At 35.4% G+C, this 27,697-nt stretch overlaps 1 protein-coding gene across 1 annotated transcript in view; it reads left to right on the top strand.

The window, feature by feature from the left end:
• LOC114331575 (E3 ubiquitin-protein ligase AMFR) overlaps nt 1-27,697 on the top strand; it is a 141,930-nt gene that overhangs the window by 103,351 nt on the left and 10,882 nt on the right. The window contains exons 4-7 of the mRNA XM_028281180.2: nt 6,703-6,962; nt 12,688-12,876; nt 13,003-13,166; nt 23,703-24,057. Coding sequence (XP_028136981.1) covers nt 6,703-6,962; nt 12,688-12,876; nt 13,003-13,166; nt 23,703-24,057 — 968 coding nt within the window. The remainder of the gene's footprint in view (nt 1-6,702; nt 6,963-12,687; nt 12,877-13,002; nt 13,167-23,702; nt 24,058-27,697) is intronic.

Raw genomic sequence — 27,697 nt, 5'->3', positions numbered from 1 at the left:
CTGAACTCTATGTTCATTATCCCATGCGTGTTGACATATTTGAGATCTATCAAATTCTCTATTTTTAATATAAGATTGATGTTCACTTATTCTAACGTTTAATGGTCTTGATGTTTCACCTATATAAAACTGTTCGCATTCACAAGGTATTTTATAAATACAATTCTTTGTCCTTTCTTGTTCATTGTTAGGTTTAGTTTTAGATAGAATAGATCTCAATGTGTTGGTTGTTTTGAATGTTGTTGAAATGTTGAATTTATTTCCTATTGTTTTAAGTTTCTCGGATAGTCCTTTTATGTATGGTATTGATATTTTCTTCGTATTATTTCTTGTGAATGTTGTAGGATCCCGTTCTATGTTGTTCTGTTCCATTCGATCCAATCTTGACAATTCCTTATTTATAAACGATAAAGGATAATCATTTTTTAATAAAACAGATGTTAAGAATTGTTTTTCTTCTAAAAAGGAATTTTCGTTAGAACAAGTAATTTTGGCTCTATCATATAAGGATTTTATGATTCCCTTTTTAACGTTGATGTTGTGATTTGATTTGTAATTGAGATATCTGTTGGTATGTGTTGGTTTTCTATACACTTGAGTCTCATATCCAGTATCCTTCTTTAAGACTAAAACATCGAGGAAAGGCAGGGTGTTATTATATTCCTTTTCCATTGTAAATTTTATTGTCTCTTCTTGATCGTTTATAATATTCAGGAATGTATCCAACAATTCTGATCTATGAGGCCATATTGACAAAGAATTGTATTTATAAAATACCTTGTGAATGCGAACAGTTTTATATAGGTGAAACATCAAGACCATTAAACGTTAGAATAAGTGAACATCAATCTTATATTAAAAATAGAGAATTTGATAGATCTCAAATATGTCAACACGCATGGGATAATGAACATAGAGTTCAGTGGAGAGATTCAAGTATAGTCCTGAAAGAAACAGATAGTAAAAAGAGAAAAATCAAAGAAGCGGCTCTAATTATGCTAAACGAAACCAATTGTGTCGCAAATTCCTCGGTGGAATGCAGTAGGATGTGGATACCCATACTGAAAGAGGAAGTCAATAGAAAGAAAATACCACAATTAGTAAGTCAATAGTCGAGTTAGTACATATTTTATATTTTAGTATTACTTATATACCCATGTATTATTGATATTATTTATAATTTAAACAAAATTATAGTAAAGTCAGAATTTGGTATTAATTTTGAGAGTAAATTAAATGTAAGACCAAATACTTACGATGTCGGGATAGTATCACGAGGTTTTTCCTGGTTTTCCCTCGTGATTTACTATGAGATCTCTAACGCGAGAATTTTAATGTCACCGTTGCATGTGGTTGTCTTTTTAAAGACAGATCACATGCTATGATTTTTTTGTGACGGATATTCTTGAGTTGGGGTTGATTTCATGTAATCGAATGAACTATCTTTCAGTAAAGTCGTCCCAGGAACGCAACTCATGAATATTGGCAATATCATTTTAAAGTCTTCTACTTTAAAATGTATCATATGTATCTGAATTGCCGATATAAATGAGTCAAATTAAATAAATTATTAGAAGAATTTTTTTACTAAGCAACAACATTTTTGTTTATATTAATAGTATTTTGTATTTTGACAACGGCACCCGATTTGGGCGTCGAAACGTTAATAAAAATCATTTTTTAATAATATTGTGGCTTATTTCCCATTCTAAATAGTTAAAATGATTTACTACTAGTGCAGTCAGCTTAAAGTTATATTGAGTGTACCTATTTTGAGCTACCAATAAATCATGTACTCCAAAACATCCTACTTCGAATTATTTCACAACGTCGCGATCAAAAAGTTCGGACATACAGCATTCGAATTTATACATTGGTCCTTTCAGCCGAATATTAACCAGAGCCTTATGATTTGCTTTTATTCCCCTAGGCAAATAATCTACAGGGTTTTGTTTTGTATCTACTTTGAACCAGCGATCAGGTTATATTAATGTCTATAATTTCCGTTACTGTTTGCTACAAACGTTTTCCATCTTCTTGATTGTCCTTATATAAATGCAAGGGTTATTGGGAATCAGATCATGCGTAGAAAATCATGGCCAACCATCAATGAATTCCCCATTTGACCACGGGACTAGTGACGATACTCATTGTTATTTCGATCGTCATTATGTGGAAAATAGTAAGATATCTGCAGAATTCCAAGAAAGCTAAAAAACAAGAATATCAGATTCCCTGCATCAAACTTCATCAAGCTCCCCTGAGACATACCTTATCACAACAAAATTTAAGTAACACTTCTGAATCAGTTTCACCTAGATCAACTTAATGTAATGAGATTAGATTGGATCAAGAAGCAAAAGGTAAAAACTGGTAAAGGTGCTCATTTTTGATAATTTTGAGGGTTAAGTCGATGTTTAAACAATGATCCCTTAAAATTAAACCGATACTTTCCTGAAAAATATTTTTTTTTCATCTAAACTTCCATTTGGAAAGGTCTCAATTTGCAACTGAATATAATACATTTTTTTTTATTCTGACTGGACTATACTTTCATTTTTTACCTCTTGGCTGGCAACTAAACATTAAGAAAAACATTAAAGATAAATTAAAAATTTATTGAAAGACTAAGTTTTCACTCTAATAGCACAAAAAATAACACTAAAAATATTACTCTACATCGCACCAGATTGAAAACAATGGAACCTTCTCTGGTTACACCTCTGAAGCTTCTAAAATTTTCAAGCCATTACGGATGCTGAGACTAAAGAAGATGAGGGAATTTTACAATAATTTATAATTCACGTCCCATCTGCTCAGCGCGGTAAAGTTCCAACGAGAATGGTTCCCTTCGTACTCCAATCAGAGTAAACATGTAAATCAAAAATGAATAACCATTTTCACTTTCGTTGCAACACGAAACTACAGCCGCATTATAGTCTAGTTCAATTAGAGAGTGCAGCAAGCACCTCTACCGGTTTCGAAACTTATTAGTCTCTCATCAGGAGGTACATATGCTGCTCTCTCTCTCTCTCTCTCTCTCTCTGACCCAACCAGGACAAACTCGGCGTGCAGTTACGGATTGCAACGAACGAAATGGCAGGGATGCCCTAGCGGCAACTGCTACCAAAAGACTAAGTTTTCAATCTAATAGCACATAAAATAACACTAAAAATATTACTACACATCACACCGGATTGAAAACAATGGGAACCTTCTCTGGTTACACCTCCGAGGCTTCTAAAATTTGCAAGCCATAACGGATGCTGAGACTAAAGAAGATGAGGGAAAATAAAAAAAAAATAAATAATAAAAATGTATTATTTATGCACTGCATACAATGACTACTGCAACTGCAACGCAATGTACAAAATAAATGATCGTTTTTCTGAATCTTGGTCATCACGACACGATACCTACGTGACTCACATAAAATAGCGATTTTTAAAACTACCCACTATCAGTGGCGGCTGGTCAGAGGAAGCAATGCTATTTTACTTTGCTATTTTGCTTCGCGTTAGAGATATCGGAAAAAGTTATTTGAACCAGTTGTTCCAAATAATGTTCTAACCCCACATACCAAATTTCATCACAAAATTCGCACTTTTAGTTTTTTCATTATTTGTAGTCAGGATCGTAAAACTGGAGCGGAGGCTGCTGGCCGTAAAATCTCACTTGCTAATGCTCCGCGCAGCCCAGCAACGTTTACGGAGACCCGGTCTCCTTAGAGCTGCATATAGTTTAACGAACACGCTGCCCGGAGATTGTGCAAGGGCGGCTGATCGGCCAGCAGCCTCCTCTGCAATTTTAGGATCCTGACTGCAAATAATGAAAAACTAAAAGTGCGAATTTTGTGATGAAATTTGGTATGTGGGGTTAGAATAATATTTGGAACAACTTGTTCAAATAACTTTTTCCTATATCTGTAATGTAAATCTGTAATGTAAATAAAAAATGGTCAAAAAATGGGGCCTTAAATTAGATTTTTTTGGCGGATTTTTTTTGCTAGTGCAAATTTGTCTATATTTTACAGTTAGGTATAGCCTCCCCTATGGTAAAAATCACGAGCAGCCACTGCCCACTATATAACCTTCCATAATTTATTTTATTCTTTTTTAGTGCATTGTGAACGTAATTCGAATTTGTTAACATTAATTTTTAATCATATCACGTCAGCTCTATTATTGTTCTTTATAATCGATATTTTAGTAGGATAAAAACAAAAAAGGTTTGAATTTTAATGACTTGCGTAAGAGGTTTAATTTGTTTTAATAATATATATTAAATTTTAACCCTTAGCTGGCCCGCCACGAATATGTAACGTAAATACGTCGACTGACAGGGTGAGCCTTTTTCCAGACTACAAAATGTCAAAGAAATGTAAATAACTAAAATGTACTATTCTAGACACTCGGCAAGCTCTTCAATATATTTATATTTGACAATATATGTGACAATATATTTTTTATAAACAAGCTAGCAACTCATCGAGAAACGTTGGAAAGTTTGACAAGGTTTACTACAAGCTTCCCACTGTCGTAGTAGACCAAGAGGCAGCGCTAAAAAAGCTCTTTGAATTTACTAAAGCTAGATTTTTCACAGTTGATTACTGTGAGTGTGTAGAGAAACATACTGCGGTCGGTCAAGCGAAACGTAGAACAGGGGTTACTGAGAGGGTATCAAAGTTGCTTTCCTACGAAGGTAATTAAGTCCATTTACTAAGGCTGAAAATCAGTACACACATTCTAAATTAAATATAAATAAAAGTTATTATAGTCGGTCAGCTGTATGACGGGACAGAGCCGGTCGGTCGGACTCAATAGTCGATTGAGGAAATGAAGCATTTTGGCTCGCAATTTTTTCGTCCAGCATGGATTTACTTGAAATTTTTACAGAAGGTAGGGAATATTCCAAGGATGATTTTCTATATAATGCCGCTATCATACGCTAAAACCTTGGGGGTGGTTGCCACCCCATCTCGGGGGTGGGAATTTTTTATTACATTATAACCATGTAATTCGATGGAAAAAGTGATTCTAAGAAAAAAATGTTTTTTACATTTTATTCGTAAAACTAATATTTTTCGAGTTATTCGCGCTTGAAAATAACAGTTTTTCGACGAAAAAATCGACTTTTTTAGAGGGTTTTTTGAGAATACCTCGAAAAACATGCTATATATTTTTGGCGATAAAAAGTTTCTTCAAAAATGATTTTGTAGGATTTTTAAATAGCTGTAAGACTGCGTAAATTAAATTCCGTAAGATCCCTTAGTTTTTAATTGGGGCGGGTTTAAAGGGCTCGAATAAGGGGGTGTTTGTTGGTAAATAACGGTTTTAAACAGCTATATCTGGCTAACTGTTCGCTGTAATGAAAATCTATGCACAGGGTAATTTTAATCATTAAAAAAGCTACAATTTAGTAGTTTATAATTTTTTTCGTATCTTCAGTATTTTCAGAGATATTTTGAAGTAAAAGGTGAAAAATACCAAGTTGCAAAAAAATCAATTTTTCTTTAAATTCCAATTTTTCCAAAATTAGGCATTTTAAATAGGTCAAACTCCTTGAGTGTATTGATAATATAAATATAAAAGGAACTACAGAAAGGTGAAGACCAATTTTGAATTAGGAAGGTAGTTAGGGGGTTATTTTCACTGATTTTTTCGTAGAGAAAAGCAGGTACCGACATTTTTTTGATTATAAGTCGCTTAATTTTCATGCTAGAAACTTTTTATTATTTTTGTTTTGAAAAGTCTAATTGTATACTTGAAAAAAGATTATTTATGTTTTCCTCGAAAAAATGCAAAGTTTTCCCATTATTTGGCTATGAATATTTCAAATTATGCATTTGACGAAAAAAGCTAACCTTTAACATGCCATATCTCGGTTTGTATTGATCTTAAAGATATTGTAGGAAAGGAATTTGGTTTGTGTTACTAAAAGATACAATTTCGATATCTACAGTTTTTGTGATTAAAATGCATATTTTTCGAGGTATTCTCAAAAAACCTCTCAGAAAAACCTTTTCAAGCGCGAATAACTCGAAAAATATTAGTTTTACGAAGAAAATGTAAAAAACATTTTTTTCTTAGAATCACCTTTTCCATCGAATTACATGGTTAAAATGTAATAAAAAATTCCCACCTCCGAGATGGGGTGGCAACCCCCCCCCCAAGGTTTTAGCGTATGATAGCGGCATGATATAGAAAATTATCCTTGTACTATTCCCTACCTTCTGTGAAAATTTCAAGTAAATCCATGCTGGACGAAGAAATTGCGAGCCAAAATTCTTCATTTCCTCAATCGACTATTGGGGCCGACCGACCAGCTCTGTCCCGTCATACAAGAGACCGACTATAATAACTTTCATTTATATTTAATTTAGAATGTGTCTACTGATGTTCAGCCTTAGTAAATGGATTTAATTGCCTTCGTAGGAAAGCAACTTTGATACCCTCTCAGTAACCCCTGTTCTACGTTTCGCTTGACCGACCGCAGTATGTTTCTCTACACACTCACAGTAATCAACTGTGAAAAATCTAGCTTTAGTAAATTCAAAGAGATTTTTCAGCGGTGCCTCTCCGTCTATAGTTCGAGCATTGAATAAATACTTGTTTCTTGCAACTAACGTATGATTTCATTTAAAGTTCAATCAAATCAATAAGTTTAAGTCAATCAATTAACGTAGTACTTATTCCATTTCAGGTACTCCTCTTGGCCATTCGCACCCTCCACGTGATCATCCGGTACGCTTTCCATCTGTACGACATGCGGAACGAAAACAATACCCCCACCACCGGTGAGGACAGCAAAGCCTTAGACAAACGGGGCCCCGTGTCGTATTACTTCGAACTTGGCTTCGACCTCACTGCACTTCTCATTGATCTGATTCACCACCTTCACATGCTTTTCTTGAGCAATATTTTCTTGTCCATGGCCAGCCTCGTCATCTGTATGCAGCTCAGGTAAGTGTTATAAATGGGTGTAATTAATTGCAACTTGCTACATTAATATCCATAGTAATAAATTTATATTAATTTGTAACAGTTCTTTATATAGGAATTAGTTATTTTAATAAGCCGAGAACTTTCATGAAGATCGTTTGGTATAAACAAAGAGATAAATAATTAGAATTAAAAGTTATTAATATATACAGGGTGCGAAACCGAAAGCCAAACATGCCAAACCTCGCCAAGACACATTGTTTGTGAAAAAATATAAAAACACGAAGTGTGACTTCACTGGTGACGTCTTTCTGTCATATTCTCAACTGTTATACCTCTTGTGATGGAAAATAAGCGTCTGTTTGAAACCAGGTCAACTGTTCTGGGTCACTTAAAAGACCAGCATCGTTTGAATCTTCACTGATGCTTCTCAGTGATTTACAATGCTTCTAAGGCTCTCTCCCAACCTCCGTCCCCACAGCGGGACTTCCCACCACATAGCCTTCCCCGCTAGCGCCTTTCCACTCCATAGCGTTCCCCCCATAGGTTCCCTATGGGGGGGAAGCACTTAATATAGCACTTAATGTGCTGCGGAAGGCTACTATTATAATTATGCTTGTCATATGAGAGTTCCGGAAAAGGACCCTTATTTGATGTATTTACCGAATGCGATACAGTGGTTAGGGTGGCAGTGAATAAAATTAAGATAGCGATATTGGTAACCAACGTTCTGAAAGGACATGGTACATGAAAAAGAAGGTACAGCGTGAGGCACTTTAGTCTTGCTGACTTATCTTCTTATTGCTGTTGCTTATGCGGGCGCCAAGTCTCCGCTATGGGCTTGGCCCAGTTCGATGACACATCATATCCAAATATCTCTCACAGGATCTGTTTGGGCGATCTCCTAGCTCAGCTAATTTTATACTGGCTCTAGCTTCCATTATTTCCAGTACTCTGACTTGCTTCAAATATCTGCATTGAAATATGTATCTGGATACGTTTAGGGCTTCTCGTAAGCATTTGTTGTGGGCTGCGTATATCTTGATATACGCTGCGTATATCTTGAATAATATGATGCTGTTAATAAGTCTTATTTTAGTTTTGTTGGGTAATGGACATCTTCTTTTTGTAAGTCCTCTGGGACTCTGGCTTTGTCTGTTTACATGTTGTGTAATAGTTAGTTGTTGGTCCGTTATGACTCGTTGTCTGTTATCTTTTTGAAGATAGTTATCTTCTGTGTCTTCTCTGGATTTATGACTATTTCCCATTGGATACTCCAATCTATTACTATATCCAAAGCCGTCTCTAGATTTCTAACGGCTATATCCAGATTTCTGTGGTTTACCACTGTTGCAATGTCCTGAACATAAAAGCTGAGTTCATGGTGTTCTTGGAACATCTGCTGTGTATATGAACCTTAGGTCGCCTAAGTACGAGGTAGTGAGTTCACACTCCATCGCAGGCTTTGTGAACCATCTTGTGTACTGGTTGTCGTTGAATCCAACTTCTAGGTACTGTGTTAGTCTAAGGCAGTGATTCTTAACCGGTGTTCCGCGAAACACAGGTGTTCCGCGAATGTGTTGCAAGTGTTCCGCGAAAAATATACGTTAATCTCGCAGACCGACGTGAAATTGTGTCGCTTCCAAGAGATCGGGAAGACTGAAAAATTCTCTTGACAATCTCGTCGGCGCATGCTATGCGTGTATTTATTGTCGCGGTTACCCGGTTACCTGTTTTCTGGTGTACCTGGCAACACTGCTGGTCTCGGTCTTCGGTAGTGGTGCGAACTCCAAGCTTAAGATTGCTCATTTGTTTTGCTTTACTACGCCCTATTTGTCACGTGCACGCAACCGTTTCTCGCCGAAAACGACGCACTATTTTTATTGAGTTTTAAGTTCCAGTTGATAGGTAAGTAATTTAGGTTAGTTTATTTAAGATTAAACAGCAAGTTCAAATAAAAATAAGGTTACTTAGAGCTAACAACAACGATGAATATTGTTAATTTACTTTTGTAACTAATCACCTTTTAAAATAAAATTTGTTTCGCATTGCAGCAATGGACAAATTCCTTATTAAAAGAAAACGTAGTTCTGACTATGCATAAGATATAAACTATGGAGCAGGTACCAGTACCTCTGTGTAGGGGCAGCTTCCCATTTCCCAACCAACCAAAAAAGTTAATCGCCAGTATTCGGAAGAATATTTGAGTTATGGCTTTACATGGAAAGGTGATGAAGATTGTCCCATGCCAAATTGTCTTGTGTGTGGTGAAAATTTATCAAATTCGGCAATGGTCCCGGCTAAACTAAAACGCCATTTTTCAACGAAACATGCCAATCTTAGTTCTAAAAGCAAAGCATATTTTCAAAGATTGTTGAACATGCAAGAAAAAGCAGGTAAGAAGTTTAGAAAAAATTGTTAAAATTTCTGACAAAGCAGAATTAGCTTCTTATAAAATGGCTGAATTAATAGCTATAAGGTTGAAACCGCATACTATTGCTGAATCTTTGGTATTACCAGCATGTGCAGAAATGGTAAAAATTATGTTTGGTGAGGATGCAAAAAAGAAATTATGAAAATTCCCCACTCCGACGATACAATAAGAAATATAATTAAAAATATGTCAGACGATATTGAAAGTACAGTTTTTGGTATTATGTTTATGACACGAGAAAATTTTACATTGCAAGTTGACGAATCCACTGACTTTAGTGGCAAAGCCTACTTAATAGGATTCATTCGTTTTATTTCTGAAAACAAAATAGTAAATCAGTTTTTATGTTGTAAGAAAGTTACTGAACATACAACGGGTCAAAATATTTTTAAGTGCATTACATCATATTTTGAAGAAAATAATATATCATGGAATATGTGCGTGGGTATTTGTACAGATGGGGCACCATCAATGTTAGGCTCTATTAAGGGATTTGCTACACTTGCGAAAACGAAACACCCAAACATAATAATTACGCATTGTTTCTTGCACAGAGAATCACTATCACTAGTATGCAAAACGTTGCCAAATGCTTTAAAACCTGTGTTAGATCAAGTAGTGGGAATGGTCAATTACATAAAATCAAGGCCATTAAAAACACGCCTTTTAAACAGCTTTGTTCTGCAATAAAAGCACAACACGAAGTTTTGCTTTTGCATACTGAAGTTAGGTGGTTAAGCAGAGGAAAAGTCTTGAATCGAGTTTTAGAGCTTAAATGCGAATTGTTAGCATTTTCTCAAGGAGAAGGTGCAGCAACAGATAAATTTGCAATATATTTAGAAAATAATATTTGGCTTGCCAAATTAGGATATTTGACATTTTTAAATACCTCGATAATATTAACACGAGTGTCCAAGGAAAATCTGAAAATATTTTTTCTTGTACTGACAAATTATCAGGGTTTCAAAAGAAAATATCTCTTTGGAAAAATCGCATATTAGAAAAAGGTACATTGGATATGTTTCCCAGTATTAGCGCAAATATTGAAGAGATGAAATCCGTTATCATTGAACATTTGACGCTATTATAAGAAAAAATTAATCACTACTTTCCTTCCCTAAATACAGATAATTACGATTGGATTCGAAATCCTTTTATCTCGATTAATATGTCGAAATACCAGCTATCATTACAAGAGGAAGAAGAGTTAGTAGGCTTGTCAGCGGATCGCACTCTGAAACTAAAGTTTTCTGATATGTCACTTGAAGAATTTTGGATTTCTGTGCAAGCTGAACACCCACTTCTTTCTACAAGAGCATTAAAGGTATTACTACAGTTTGCATCTTCATACTTGTGTGAATTAGGTTTTTCAACCTTCACAAACATAAAAACAAAAAAAAACGTGAAAGACTTGGGAATATTGATGAAGAAATGAGGGTAGCGCTATCGCATATTAGACCGGACATTGCTAAAATTTGCAAAAGTCATCAGGCTCAAGTGTCGCACTAAATTTGTGTAATTTTTATGTTATTATGTTAGTTATGCCCATACATCTAATTGTAAAACAAAATGTAATAAAATGTATTTACTAATCAACATATTTTTTTAATTTCTATTTTTAGAATATGTTTTTATTCTTATATTTTGTTTTTGCATGTATTTGCAGTTAAAGAACGTGTTTTATTTACATTTGTATTTACATTTGCACCCCTTATTTAGTGTTTCCTATAAAATAACACAATGGTGTTCCGCGACTTTTTCAAAATTTTGTCAAGTGTTCCCCAGCTTTGAAAAGGTTAAGAACCACTGGTCTAAGGACTTGTAGTGCACGAGTGCTGTGCTCTAAACCCGAATTATGCTTCAGAGAATATTGCTAGCCGATCTGTCTCTGCTTGGAGTCTGATTTGGATGACTCTGCTATTTTGCTGACCATTTGAAGTCAGCTAAAGGAGCTATAGTTCTAAAACCTATATCCCAATATTTCATTTGTGACGTTTGTTAGATATACAATAGCTTCTGCTGGGAGATATCTCAGAGCCCTGTTTGATATTTGATCCTACTTGAGGTGCTTTTCTTGGTGAGCTTGTTCTGATTAGGTCACATCTTTCTTGGTGTCGTGGGAGTGATTATTTCCTCTTGATCTTCGGGCAATGCTTGTGTTTCTTCGACTTCTTAGATAAAGCCAATGTCTTCTTTTTGGTGATAGTTCAGTATGCACTCTCTCTAGAATCTTCCTCATCGCCTCTGCTTTTCCTCTACGGAGTACACAACTCCGTAAAGTGAGGGGATATTTCTCCCATCACTCCTTAATATTCTTTGGAGCCTCTAGATTCCTAGCATGTTCTGGTCCCGTTGTCGCCATCCAAATAGGTGGTTTTATTTATTTTTTTTTTTTTATGATAGTAATTAGTCTAGTCGGTTGTTCAGAAACTTGGAAAACAACTGGAAGAAGACTAAAAAGTCGTTGTTTTTCTAGCTTCAGTATCATTGTTATCAGTGGTGTCATGGCAAAATTAGCAGTGCAGGAACGCACTTTCCTTAACTTTTTTACAAGTAAAATATTACGCTATGTTTTTTTAATACAAGTTACGTCTGCATATTTTTAAATGTGTATGCATTTGCTTAATTCAAAAATCCCGTGATTTATTTACAAAACCTAAATTCTTTATTTTTTTTCTTTTCTTAACCAGTGCCGGAACGGCGTTCCCGCACCATGACACCACTGATTGTTATCTGTACTAATTTCCATTGATGGGAAGTGACCTATTCTGATTACAGAGTTAAATATCTGTGTCAGGAATTGGGATTACTTTGGGAGTATCTGAAAAGGTTTTTTAGTAAAAAGTTCATAGCCTGTGTCCTTTTTTTTGGATCGATGTTGTGTTTTATAGTGTTTTACTTCATTTTTTGTGAACTTCTGAGAGTTCTAATTGAGAAGATTGTACGAGTACTGAGTTAATCTCTTCTTTGGTTTATAATGAGTATTCTCAGTTTTTGGGTACCTATAAACATTTTTTATGTGCGTCGCAAATATTTCGGCTCTTTCGCCCATTTTCTTGTTTTTATTCTTACTTGTGGTATTGTATAGTTCGCCTTTCGTAAGGTCTTTGTGGCCTTCCATAACTAGTAGCCACTGGCTTTGAATAGATCTAGTTTTTGCAGGTGATACTTAAAAAATGCATTTTTTCCTATTATCAATTCTTTTTTGACTATTGACTCGTCTTAATATGATGCACATCCTTGAACCGCATCGTTATAATCCATTGCGTTACTTATTATAAAACAACAAAATAAAATTTATGTTTATTCCAGATTATTGATTCATGACATACAAAGCAAATTCAAGAAGCACAGGAACTATTTGTGGGTCAAAAATCACCTAGAACAAAACTACCCTATGGCCACTGACAAAGAGTTGCAGGAAAACTCAGACAATTGCGCCATCTGCTGGGAGAAAATGGAAACTGCCAGAAAATTACCGTGTGCTCATCTCTTTCATAAGTAAGCGTTTTAGTTCATTTACAAATCAATTATACCAATTATACAGTTTCAAAACACAGCTTAGAAAATTATTTAATTGAAATATTATGTACATTTACCAATGTGGTATTTTTCTTTTTTCTTCAGCACCTGCTTATTGTCGTGGTTGGAACAAGATACTTCCTGTCCAACTTGTAGAATGACCTTGAACATCCAAAGTCCGTCTGTTGCAAGTCTCGAACCTCCAGAAATACAGGTGGAGCCTCAGGAGAATACACGAAGACCGTTCAATCACTTTTTCCATTTCGATGGTAAGTAAAACTGAATTCGCGCTGAAAGAGATGTTATCACAAGTGACAAGTGTGGACGTGAACACATAATTTGAGAAACGGTATCGTTAACTTCATTTGTGAAAACCGGGGGAAAAATAAAATTCCGTGAATTCTTTTTTCAAATATCATAACAACCTTTCCTTTTCGATGTAGTGGTATGGAGACTAAAAGGTAAAGATGTGCGAATATGACGGTAAACTTTTTCTTTATGTGCCGTCTTCTACCAAAGTATCAAACGATATGTTTCCCTGTTTTGTGTCGCGTGTATTATGCTTGCTGCTTCTGCTACTTGGAACCACTACCTAAAGATTCCCAGCCAGGATTTTTTCTTTCTTCAACTTTCAATCTTGCCATCCACTATAAGCTGTAACAGACTGTACTTATCATTCTGATATAAGAAAGTACCTCGAAACTCTATGTCAACTATCTCTTCCTCTGACAACATTTACTCCAACAGAGGTTCGACAACAAATATACATGCTAAATCCTCAGAAAGCTCCTGTGTATGATTTGATAACAGGAGAATTACTTCAGAAGCTACCGAGAAAAGCAGTGGTGTTATTAACAGTAATATACAACAGTATACTACGTCTTCGCTACTTTCCAATACAGTGGAAATTAGCTCAAGTTACTATGATTCCGGAACCTGGTAAGCCCGCAACACAAGCAAATTCATGTCGCCCTATAAGCCTACTCCCAATAATGTCGAAAGTATTAGAACGGCTGTTATTACATAAAATTGAGCAAGTTGTTCCCATAAACTAAATTATACCACAACACCAATTCGGATTTAGACGTGAACACTCAACCATCCAACAATGCCACAGAATAGTAAATATAATTAAAACAATTCTTGAAGAGGAAAAGTTTTGCGCTGGAGTGTTTCTCGATATACAACAGGCATTTGATAGGGTATGGCATCAAGGTCTCCTCTATAAACTGAAATTACACCTGAAAACAGACCAACTATACTTTATTCTAAAATCGTATCTTACTGACCGATACTTCCAAGTCAAAATTGAAGACAACTTCTCAAATTACCACAGCATCCAATCTGGCGTACCACAGGGTAGAGTTCTCGGCCCATTTCTGTATCTGATATTTACAGCCGACGTTCCAACCAGAAATGATACCTTCTTAGCTACTTTTGCCGATGATACGGGAATCTTAGCAGTGGATGTCAACCCTAATGTAGCATCACAAAAAGTACAAAATCATTTAGACCAATTACAAAACTGGCTCAAGCGATGGAAAATAAATGTTAATGCCAGCAAATCAGTACAAATTACTTTTACAACCAGAAAATCTGCATGTCCTCAAGTTTCTATAAATAATACTCCGATTCCCATAAAACCAGTTGTCAAATACTAGGGATTGCATCTGGATGAAAAACTCATATGGAAAACGCACATTAAAACTAAACGTAAACAATTAGATCTTAAACTAAAAAATATGAACTGGCTATTTAACAAGAGGTCTCAGTTATCTCTTGAAAATAAACTGCTTCTGTACAAGGCTATACTTATACCAGTTTGGTCATACGGAATAGAACTATGGGACTGCAGTAAACCTTCAAATACGAAGATACTCCAAACATTCCAGTCCAAAATACTCCGTATGATAAGTAAAGCTCCATGGTATATATCCAACCAGACACTTCACAATGATCTTGACATCCCACTAATCAAAGACTTAATAAAGAATCATTCAATAAAATATAAAAATCGCAGCACTGACCACACCAACGAATTGATAAATAATTTATTCACCCAACCACTTGCTGAAAGAAGACTGAAGAGAATATGGCCAGACGACCTACCACAATAATTCTTAGAGAACCGTCACTGGACGGTACCTAACTCATGTTAATTGACTTCATACCATTTACTTATTACTTTGTATATAGATTAGATTGTAAAAATGCAGTGTATCAAATAAAAAAAATGAAAAAAAAAACTTATCATTCCGGAACTCATGGTCCAGATATGACGCTTTCCTCCTTTTAACAGTTGTTAACAATTCCATCTCTTTATCTATTCATCTGAATTGGCCACTCTGTCTGTCCAAGGTATTCTCAGGAAGCGTCAGTACAGTCAGATTTCTGTAGCCTTCTAACTTTTTTACAGCTGCTGCTGTTAACGTCCACCTTTCTACTCCCTGAAGTAGCGTAGAGAGTATCATGCTATTATGTGTATCCCAGCTATTTGAATAGATATATTTAGAACTAACTGGAGAGTACATTGAGAAATAAATACATTTTAAATACAAATCCCATTTGGATTTTGCAAAATATGTTCCCTATCTATAATTTATGTATCATTTTAGTTTTTTTTATAGACCTTCCTGTGATCACATACTCAATTATTATCAATATTGTATGGATATTATATCAAGAAGGAACTTTAGTAATTTATTTCACCTTACAAAACATCATTGATTCATTTGTGAAATACTGTCACTATTAAATTATTAGCCAATTATGATAATGTTAATTGGTCTTATCGATTGATAATAGTAGTCTTTTTTTGCTTCAAATCGAATCAACTTTATTAGGCCTGGATCCCGCGTACCAAAAAATAGTTTATTAGTACCAAGCTGAAAATTTGTTAATAGCTTAACGGTGTCTTGTCGGACAAACTTTGATGTACGGGAACACTGGAACAGGGGAAGCTTTATTGTGAAACAGGTTACAGGTTTCGAACGTCAAGCTACGAAAATGTCCCATGTATTTTGTCGGACATAACTTCAAATTGATTTGTTACCCTTTCATTAGGGGAGGGGTATGGTTTGAAATATTAATTTTTTTATTATTTCAAATAAAAGTTCTTGTTTTCAAGAATACTGTCTGAAAATTTCAGATTGATCGGAATAAAATTACCAGATATACAGGGTGTTGAATATCCCTACCTTCGACTCGCTTTGCCGCGACTTCGCGCCAGCACGCTTGAGCCGAGTTCCAGAATTAAAACTTCCCCTGTTCCAGTGTTCCCATACATCAAAGTTTGTCCGACTAGACACCGTTAAGCTGTTAACAAATTTTTAGTTTGCTATTAATAAACTTTTTTTTGGTAGGCGGGATCCAGGCCTATATTGTTAGGTATATTGTTATTGCATTAAACATTTATGTATTTCAATGAAAATGTTAAATTGCAAAGGTAGTCGTGACCCGGCTAGTCGAATCAAGGCTATTTATCGACCTTTAGGTTTTTTTCACCTAATTTAATCAAGCGTTACACATTGTGTATTCTAAAATTAATTATGTACAACGTAAGATATACATAGTTGGTGAAAAAACGATTAGTCTGTCTCTTGGATGCTATAAATAATCATTACAAGACTGTGTTTCGTCATAATGATGCATTAAAGTTCCAGTACACATGACGCAACTGTTTTAAAATAATAGTTGAAAAGTAGTTGGAAACCAGTTTCAGGCGTAGATAATAAAATGGTTGCGAGTGCAATCAGTTTCAGACCGTACTTTTAAGACTCTGGACCTAAAGTAACGGAATCAAAACTAATTTGGTACTCGAATATTTCTAGAGAAAACAATCATCCAAGAATAAACAAAAAGCCAAAGGAAAAATAAGGAAACATGTTTTCCTATATAGGCGTTATGGGTAATAACAAGTATTCTCTTACGTTCCCGGTAGAAGATAGCCTGCCCACTGGAGCCATAATTATCTGGAAACCTGGGAAAATTTATGTCCTAGACTCTTTCTACCACCGAATTACCAAAGTTTCCCTTCCCATATACGACTCTGATGTCGGTCAGCAGCAACATCAGTACCAAGATAGAGTATTTGTAGAGTAGGGAGCGCGAGTGAAGTCCCACAGCACTTAGGCCACAATTTACCTATTGTGCATCCTCCCAGGGGGTTGTCGTCCTTAGCTCATTGTCCATCCTGCCATTTCCAGGATGGTGGAAAAATCACCGGCGACATCTCCCCTACGTCGGCAGGTGTAGGCCAAGGCTCGCCGAGCGCATACTCTCGTATTGACGATAACTCGGATATTCACATAGGACATGTCGTTCACACTTCCTGCACAGAGGTGTGTCCACTAGCCCTAGTGTGTGGAGGTGTTTTCCTATTTGACAATGGCCAGTTAAAAATCAACTGTCAATCGTAGGATATTCCTGGTCATGTTCAAGTACTTTTCTGATGCTGACTTCCCAAGGTTCCTTAGTGTTACCTTGGCAAGTCTACACCCTGGCCCTTCTTCCCATCTTTTCACGGTTTGCGTGTGGAAGTAACATTTGGCAATTTCCGCGATTGTTGTATTTGGCCAGCCAAAAAGATCACCAGAGAGTCACGTAAGAGTCTTAGGCCTGCTTCCTTTCTATCTAGCTGGTCAGCAATATATATATATAATCGGTTTAAAACGTCCTCTGACGTCTTCCGATGCCCAATCTCCATGCATCTCTATCTTCCCAAAGGTCTTCGTCTAAACCTCTCTCTCGGATCTCTCTGTCTATTCCTTCTCTCCAGCTCTTTCTGGGTCGGCCTCTTTTTCTCTTACCATGTGGTGACCAATCTAGAATCTGTTTTGGCAGACGGTGTTCTGGCATTCTCTGCACATGTCCATACCACTTTAGTTGTTGTACTCTTATATCTTCGACAATCGTATGTGTGACTCCCATAATCTCTCGTATACGTTCGTTATTAATTCTTTCGAGTTTTGATTTTCCTGCGGCACGTCTCCAGTAGTCCATCTCCGTGGCTTGTAGTGTTCTTTCAGTAGTTGTCTTTAACTGCCACACGTCACTTCCATACATTACTATGCTCTTTATAATAGTGTTGTATATTCGATGTTTATTTTTTTTTTGATATATGTTGATCCCAAATAATACTATTTAGTTGAGATATGGCCCTTCTACCTTGAGTGTTTCGTTTTTTTATAGCCTGATCTGATTTGCCGTCGTCCGTGATTTCTACTCCTAAATAAGAATATTTATTGTTGTACTTAATGTGTTGTCCGTCGTTTAAAACTAGATTCTGTTCGTTGCCACCGATGTTCATGTACATTGTTTTCTCTATGTTAACTTCTAATCCCCATTTTTTGTACTCTTCGATTAATTTCCGAGTCATGTATTCCAGATCGTCATAATCGTTGGCAATCACAATTTGATCATCAGCAAAACATAGAGTGTACAGGTTGTTATTATTTAATTGTATACCCATGCCGCTGCACTTCCGCTTCCAAAGTTTTAATGCTTGTTCCAGATATATTTTGAAAAGTGTCGGCGATAGGCAGCATCCCTGCTTCAGTCCTTTGTCTACTACAAAACCTTTGGAAACATTCGGTCCTATTTTAACTTTGGCGTTGGCGTTATCATATAGTTTTTCCACTGCTGTTATGAGATTTGAGTTGATGTTCGTTTGTCTTAGAGTGTTCCATAACTTGTTTTGGGGGATGCTATCGTAGGCCTTTTTTAGATCAACAAACAAAAAGTGGACTTCTTGATCTACAGCAACCTTTTTTTCTATAAGTTGAGTGATACAAAAAAGGTGGTCTATGGTCGATCTACCAGCTCTAAAACCCGCCTGTTCTTCTGCCTCCATATCAGTGTATTCTCTTTCTATTCTATTTTTGATCATTTTCCCATAGATTTTACTAATGGTACTAGTAACTGCTATTCCACGGTAATTTTTTTTTTTTTTTTTTTTTATTTATTAAACACCAATAAGATGCTTAAGGACATTACAATCTGATCAAATAATGTGATCAATGAGCAACTTATTTCTAACCTAAATTACTACTAAAAAACTTAAGACTAAGGACAAACTCGATAGTACCCCCTAGGTTCTGTTAATATATTGCACAAATTTTAACTTGTACCATCACTTGCACCGTGCACTATTTTTCACTTAACTAACTCGAAGGGTTTCTTCCTCTTGAGTCTTCTAGCTAGATCCGTGTTGTCGAGGAGCTGGATGGCCTCAACATTGACGTGTTGAAGAAGTCGTTGTTCGTGACTCTTGGCAAATTTTTCTATGGTCTTGTTAACAGTATCCATGTCTAGGTCCCTATGGAGATCACTGTTCCTATAGTACCATGGAGCGTTGACAATGCTCCTTAGCACTTTGTTTTGGAATCGTTGAATGATAATTAAATTTGTATTACTAGCGCAGCCCCATAGTTGGATGCCATATGTCCATATAGGTTTTATAATCTGTTTATACAAAAGTATTTTATTGTAGATCGAGAGAGTGGATTGTCTTCCACGGTAATTGTCGCAGTTTTGTTTGTTTCCTTTTTTATGTAAAGTTGAAATGGTAGAGGTTTTAAATTCAGCTGGAACCTCTACTTTGTTTATGCAGTTTTGAAAGAGTATTGTCAGGTGTTCATATAGTTTTTCAGTTCCATATTTTATTAGTTCTGAGGGTATATTGCCAGGTCCGGGTGCTTTTTTGTTTTTGAGTGAAGTACAGATATCCTTTACTTCCTTCTTCGTGATTCTTATAGGAGATGCTTCGACGCGTATGTTTTGGTTATTTTCTTTTATTTTGAATTCTCTTCGATCTTCTTGCAACAGTTTACTGAAGTACATGTCCCATGTTTCTAACGAAATTGGTGAGATTAAATCTTTTTTCTTGTCGTTGGTCCTAAGAGATTTAATAAGTTTCCAGCTTTCTGTACTTCTGGTTCCTCCTATATACGTATTTATTTTTTGACAGTTTTGATCCCAGGATTCATTTTTTTTCTGTCTTATCATTTGTCTTACCTTTGCTTGATGGTTTTTGTAATTAGACCAATTGGTATCTGTTTTTGCACTTAAATAGTGTTCATACTTTTGTTTCTTTTGTTTTATCGCTGTGTCTATTTCTTCATCCCACCAGTATGGAGTATTTTTGTTTTTCTTTTCGTAATATCCAAGGGCTTCTTTTGCTGCAGAGTGAATACTTTCTTTAATGTAATTGTAGTGGTCTTCGATGTTATTGAAATTTATGTTTTCAAGCTTCTCGTTCAGTCTGTTTTGATACAATATTTTTACACTATCTTGTTCGAGGCTTATAAGGTTATATCTTACATCTTCTGCCATCTCTGAGCGAACTACTGGTTGTTCCTTCTGGCATCTTCTTAAAAACATTATTTTTGCTTTTAAGAAGTGGTGATCGCTTCCACAAACTGCACCTCTATAAGCTCTTATAGGCTGCTCTGGTCAGCAATACGATTGCCTTTATTTCCGTTGTGTCCTTTAACCCACCTCAGGATGATGTTGTTACCATCCGAAGCTTGGGCTAGTGACTCATGACACTCCATTACTAGCCCTGATATGACACATGGTCTATGCAGGGTTAGTAGCGCTTGTCTGCTGTGTGTGCACATACCAAGGTAGAGTGTAAGGTAAATGATCCTGGATCGATCTAGTATTGCATATTAGAAGTTTCAATGACTTGTGGGCTGCGTTGGAGAAAGCAACGAAAAACTACTCAATTTCCTAGTCTTTCCTAGTATAATCACCATGACAACTGAAATACAAGATAAGACCCTCATTCCCCGGCAGACGATAGTCAGAGGGTGTTAAGAATCACCGGGATGAGTTTAAAAATTATGACGTGGAACGTAAGAAGTCTTTTTTAAGCTGGTAAATTTAGTAAAATCAGTAAGGTTTCCATTTACGGTGATGATGCAATTATTGTGTTAATGCCATTATTAACCAATACATGTTTCAACACAATATTGACTAAATAATCAAGTGGTCCTCAAATTGGTTAGTTTCTCTTAACATTGAAAATCTCTAAAATTTGGAAATAAACTTAACTGGAGTTAAATCTGACGAATGAGGCGGATATTTTGATCCCTTCACATTTCAAATTTATTTTTCTAATACACTCAGGTGGAAAAAAATCGATCCACTGAAAACTTGGTCACTTTTGATGTCTCGAATTTCCTAAAGCTGTTGTCCGATTTAAGTGATTTTTTTACCATGTTATAGCCTTGTTCATTAACAATATCGTTATATGCTGTGAGCTCGTGGTAGAGGGGATAATTAAAAATTCGCGAGCTCCAGTAGTGACAAGTTTGTAAACCTTTACTGGAAATTTGCTTTTTGACGTTCTGCATTAAGAGTTGCATATTATAGCTTTGAAATGTCTCAAGAAAGTTGTTGTATTAAAGAGTGTCGAAATACTGTGACAGGTTACTAGTGACAAGTTTGTAAACATTTACTGGAAATTTGCCTTTTGACGTTCTGCATTAAGAGTTGCATATTATAGCTTTGAAATGTCTCAAGAAAGTTGTTGTATTAAAGAGTGTCGAAATACTGGTTACAATAGTAACTGTGTATTCTACAACTTTCCTGTCGCTAAGCATAAGGTGATTCAACGACAAAAATGGATTTATGCAATTAGAAAAAAGTAAGTAAACACAATTTTAATTTTAAAACGGTAGAAAAATTTGAGCTAAAGGATCAGTTAGCACACTCTCGAATTTTGACGGTTTCAATTTTACAATCCAATCCTGAAACAAAATTTGAATGCGTGAAGATAACGACCAATCACAGCAAACGTAGGATGCCGTTAACTATCATTAATAAGTTAATATATAAGAAGTATTATACTATAATTATATTAAATTATTATACTTTTTTGCAGAATAAATTTTTTCTAATATTAGTTGTCAACATACACGTCAAAACGATAAGCAAAATCTTAAAAATAATCATAATGAATAATAAATTCTGTACTTACTGCTATTAATTATCGATTACAATCCAATTACTTCTTTACGTTGTAAATATTACACGATAAGAATTAAATAATAAGTTTGAAACAACTATTATTTGCTTTTCTACTGTCCTCTTTAAAATTCCGGCCGAAATAGGAACACTAGTCAACCGTTAGATGGCTATAGCAGCCATACCAGCGAAACTCACAGAGTATAGGCAACACTTTTTTCTTTCCAGAAAATTTCCGGTATGGTATGTTAAACAGTAAATGGTTAAGTTCAATTAGTTACCACTATAAACAGCCCGGATTAACCGATAATAGTACAAAAGACCCGGTTTCAGGTAAAATTTATTTTAGGCCTTATTATGGGAGTACCGTCTAGTCAGTGTTAATTGCAAAAGACCAAATCTGTCTACCTCGGTGGCTTATCGCCCCGGGTGGGTCTTAACAATGGGCCAGGTCAGATAAATTTAATAATATATACGACCGCACTAATTGAATTCAAACCATTTACTGTTAAACAAACCATAAAAGTTATACTAGTAACCCTGCAGGTAGGTGACGATACCAGCGAAGCTCGGAGCGGATAATCATATTGTTGTTAGACAGATAAACTGTCATTGTATACCGGGTGTACGAACCAAACTGTGTTTTTTTCTCAAAGTTCGCACCACCCTGTGGACTATTTTAGCATTTATAAAATACTGAAATTAAAACCCAACTATAGCCTCAGGCTTTTTTAACATTCTGTTTTTAGATTCATTCGCTTATGTTGGATAATAAAAAGTCAGGTACTTTAAAACTGACCATGTTCGTCATCAGTACAGAGTGTTTCGAAATAAGTGCGGCAAACTTTAAGGGGTAATTTAACACATAAAAATAATGACAGTTTGCTTTATAATCATATGTCCGCAAACGCTTCGTTTTCGAGATACGGGATGTTCAATTTTTTTTACAAACTGACGATTTATTTATTGCTTTATAACAAGTTGAGATATGCAAATCAAATTTGGTGGGTTTTAAGACGTAGTTATTGAATATTTTTTGACATACAATTAAGAATTTAATATTTACCATTGGCGTGCATACGGGTAATATGATCGGTCAAAAATACCCGTTTGCGCGCCAATGGTGAATATTAAATTCTTAATGGTATGTCAAGAAATGTGCAATAACTATGTCTTAAAACCCACCAAATTTTATTTACATATCTTAACTGGTTTTAAAGGAGTAAATAAATCGTCATTTTGTAAACAAAAATTGAACATCCCGTATCTCGGAAACGAAGCGTTTGCGGACATATTAAAGCAAACTGTCATTATTTTCTCATGTAAAATTACTCCTTAAAGTTTGTCGCACTTATTTAGAAACACCCTGTACTGATGCCGAACATGGCCAGATGTTAAAGTACCTAACTTTTTTATTATCCAACATAAGCGAATGAATCTAAAAACAGAATGTTGAGAAAACCTGAGGCTATAGTTGAGTTTTAATTTCAGTATTTTATAAATGCTAGAATAATCCACAGAGTGGTGCGAACTTTGAGAAAAAAACACAGTTTGGTTCGTACACCCGGTATACAATGACAGTTTATCTGTCTAACAACAATATTATTACAGCGATATTGATAATGAATAAGGCTATAACATGGTAAAAAAATCACTTAAATCGGACAAGAGGTTTAGGAAATTCGAGACATCAAATATGAGCAAATTTTCAGTGGATCGATTTTTTTGCACCCGAGTGTATTTCATCTATAAAATATATGTATTTGTAAACTCTTGTTTTCACAATGTTTTGTGCCTTTTTGTATAATGAAACATTACACAACGTTAATTTACAGGTTCAAGATATGTATCCTGGTTACCTAGTTTCTCCGTGGAAGTCAGCAACGCCCAACCGATACGTCAAAACCACATCTCCGCTTCTAATTCCCAATTAGACGCGATGGCAAGACAAGTCCAGACTCTATTTCCCCATATTCCCATACCGACCATAATCGAAGACTTAAGAGTGACCCGCTCAGTCGAATTGACCATTGAAAACGTATTGGACGGAAGGTTGGTGGCGCCACCTATGTTTAGAGATTTAGACATGGAGCAGTCGGCCAGCCGAAATCCCATCTCCTTGCTTAATTTTAACGATCCTGAGCCGAGTACGGGAAACTGGGATGAGTTTAGTAATGACACCGTTGAAGTGTAAGTATATATACCATTTTTTCTACAATATTCGTTCATCATCATTCAATCTTCGCTTGTCCACTGCTGGACACAGATCTCCCTCATAATTTTCCATCTGTTTCGATCTTGTACCTTGCATCAAATGACAGTGTTTTAGATCATCAGTCCAACGTTTTGGTCGACGACCTCTGCTTCGGTAGGCATCATGTCTTGATCTCTACTGCATCAGCTACTCCTGATCTTTGTGGTAGCTGGCGCTGGCGGTTTGATATGTCCCGTAGTGAAACGCCCAACATAGCACCCTCCATCACCCCCTGAGACACACGGATCTTTTTTTTTCAATATCCATTACACTTCATTGATTCATTTACACAATTTTATGCTCTTATCACAATTTAGTAGATTATCATGCAGAGAGTAAGTAGTAAGTATACAATATGAGGAAGTTGTGAGTTTTGAAGACGACGATTTTGAAGAATTTTGTATTGAAAATTGTATCATAATTGAAAAATTCACGCTGTTAGAACAATAGTGATAATGATTTATGATTTAGTGCCGAAATCTTTGGTTTTTTTTTCGAAGAAATAGGCTACCATTCATTTTTCTTACAGATTGCTCTTTTATTTCAACCCCATATAAGTTGGTTTAAAAAATATTTTGAAAAAAGAAGTTTTTAAAGCCTATTTTTTCAAAATAAGAGCAATACGAAGATTAAAACATTAGGTCACCTACATTGGTTCCATCCTCTCTCTGTGTTTTTTTTGTTGTTGTTCTTACATGTGCTCTATAAAGACTACCCAGCCTACGAATACTACCAAGATGATCGCAAACCACAGATGATTTAAGAAATAGAAATAGAAAAAGCTCATTAAAAAGATGCTTCTAAGCCACATCATCAGATATATGAAATACAGAAATATTGAAAGTTATTAAAATTACATCTGATACACTGAATGTACTGGATACATTGTAAAAGACCAAATACTTAAAAAACTACAATAGTGTTTCCTGTTCACAAAGAAAAACGAGATGGCACTAATACTTATAAAGGAATCAGAAGAATAAACGACTACTGACTAAATGTAAATATCTGATAAAAGAAGAATAATATATATTTTAGAAAAGGAGTTCGTAGAGTGGCCTAGAGCGGCATCGAATAAATGGACATAATAGGCCGGAGAGAACAAATTAATAACAGACTGAAAAAAGTGGAAAACTAACCAAAAGCGTCAATTTATTTGCTCAACTGTTTTAATAACGATAAATAACAAACCCCAGTTAGTATTTTTCCAAGTAATCTTCTTCGGGGCTCGATCGTCTTCAAAATCACTTTTTTGGGTTTCCCTTGTCTGGGTAGTGTTTTTTCTATTCTGTTCAGGGGAAGCTGCCTTACTGAGCTGGAAGTTCTCGTGTAGGACCCTGACTAGGGAGATTAGAACTTGTTTGGGGTAGATACACGGTATGACACCATAGTATTTACGACAGGTCCTGAATGAACAGAATCACGTATTACAGTCAACAGTACGGACTCCATATCAGGGGCGGCCCGTCGGGGTAGGCAAGGTAGGCGCCGCCTACCCTCTTCAAATGTAGTACAATAATATAAATTGTTAATATAAATTACTTATTTCAAAATTGTAATTTATAAATTTTGACACAATATCTACAATAAAATAGCAAAAATTATCCAAATTATTTTTAAAAATATCCAAAAAATTTTCTCCGTAGTTATAATTATTGTACGCTCCTTGTAGTATCAGTAGTACTGTATAGATTCTATATTCTCCTTGGTCAGGCACTCGGGAACGTAGCCTGAAATAGAACGACGCCAACACCGAATTGACGTGCGATCTCTCTCTGTTTACGCGAGCAGGCCTGCTGCAGGTCTGCTCGTAGCGACCGTATTCTACGATTTCGAACGGGCGGATAGGCACAGAGTCTTATAGCCGGGCCTACAAAATTTTATCAGTTGCTTCTCTTGTGTCTTGTGAAACTGTTTTAAAATAATTGTTTTTTGATTTTGGCTGTTATTAGTAGGTTAAGTATTGAATACAACTAGGTAGGACAATTTAAATTTGTTTATGAAAACTGAATAATGTGTTATTAGATTATATAGATAATTAAAAATTTAAAGCGAGGTTAATTGTTAACTTATCGATTTATTCGAATAGTAAATTATTATTTGATACATAAATAAAATAAGTAATATTTGACGTTGTTGAAACGTAGGTGTGTTAGTTTTATTGGTGGAAAAACTTTAGTCATCGAATATGAATATTTTAAACGATGTAATATGCAGTTTGATCGAGACGCCTTTTTCAAGGCGCCAAAATCAAGAAAGATTAGTAATTATTTCAATGGGCCGGCCTTTACAAAATTTAACAATTTTATCCACAGATAAGACAAAAGACAATCAACCATTTTCGAGATCGTTTAAAACAATATGGTATGAAAATCATAAATGGCTAAGCGGAAGTTATTTTAAAAATTCACTTTTCTGTTGGCCTTGTCTGTTGCTCTCAAATTTGAAGCAAAATGTTTGGGTGAGTCAGGGATATTCAGATTTGAAAAATTTATCAGCTAGTGTAAAAAAACATGAATCTTCGAAAGAACATTTAAACACTTGCTTAGATTTAAAACGGTTAGAAAAAAATAAACAAACTACTGACAGTGCTTTCGCTGGACATATTTCTCTATCTAATAAGATATATAATGAAGAAGTTGAAAAAGATTGAAGAAGTTGAAGAAATTGATGTTACAATTCTTTTAGCAAAACAAGAACTTACATTTCGCGGTCGTGATGAGAGCCATAATTCTTCAAACATGGGTAATTTTAAAGAAATTTTTAATTTAGTAGTTAAACGCGATCAGGAAATCCAGGATCATGTTAAAAAATAGAAGGGGTGTTCACAGGTTTGTCAAAAACAATACAAAATGATTTAATAGATTGTCTTGCCGATTACGTAAAAAATGAAATTTCAACAGAAATTAATGAAAGTCAATTTTTTTCTATACTAGCTGACGATACTACAGATATAACCGAAAAATCACAGTGTACTTTAACAATCCGTTTTGTTAACAAAGTTGGTCAGGTAACAGAAAGATTTTTAGGGTTTTTTGATGTTAGCGATAATAGATCTGCAGACGCTCTATATAGTTTAATTTCAACCGTGCTTGAGCCATATGATTACAAAAATAAATTAATTGCTCAATTTTACGATGGTGCAAGTGTAATGGCTGGCTCTTTAAACGGATTACAATCAAAAATTAAAGTAGATGCTCCAAAAGCAATTTTTACACATTGTTGCGCTCATAGATTGCATTTAGTATTGCAAGACGGCTCAAAATGTATTACAAACTGTAGGATATTTTTTGTCGCCTACCCGAAGTATATGTGTAGCCTACCCGCATACTGAGGTCACGAGCCGCCACTGCTCCATATAAACGTAAAGAAGCCAAAATCATGATAATTAAATAAGAAAAAGATAACAGAAGGTCTACTTTTACATCAACCAAACCCCAGTAGAAAGATGACGTAGTACAACTACCTCGGTACAATAATAAATAAAGAACTGACCTACAACTAGAAGATAAAGAGCGCGCATCGGAAAAGCTAGACCCACGTTCTTCAAGATAGGTGAGGACTTTCTTCAAGAGT

This window comes from Diabrotica virgifera, chromosome 6 (assembly GCF_917563875.1).
Source record: "Diabrotica virgifera virgifera chromosome 6, PGI_DIABVI_V3a".
NCBI classification, from domain to species: Eukaryota; Metazoa; Arthropoda; class Insecta; order Coleoptera; family Chrysomelidae; genus Diabrotica; species Diabrotica virgifera.
The sequence above is the reverse complement of the archived record's forward strand: the minus strand, read 5'-3'. Positions and strand labels throughout refer to the sequence as shown.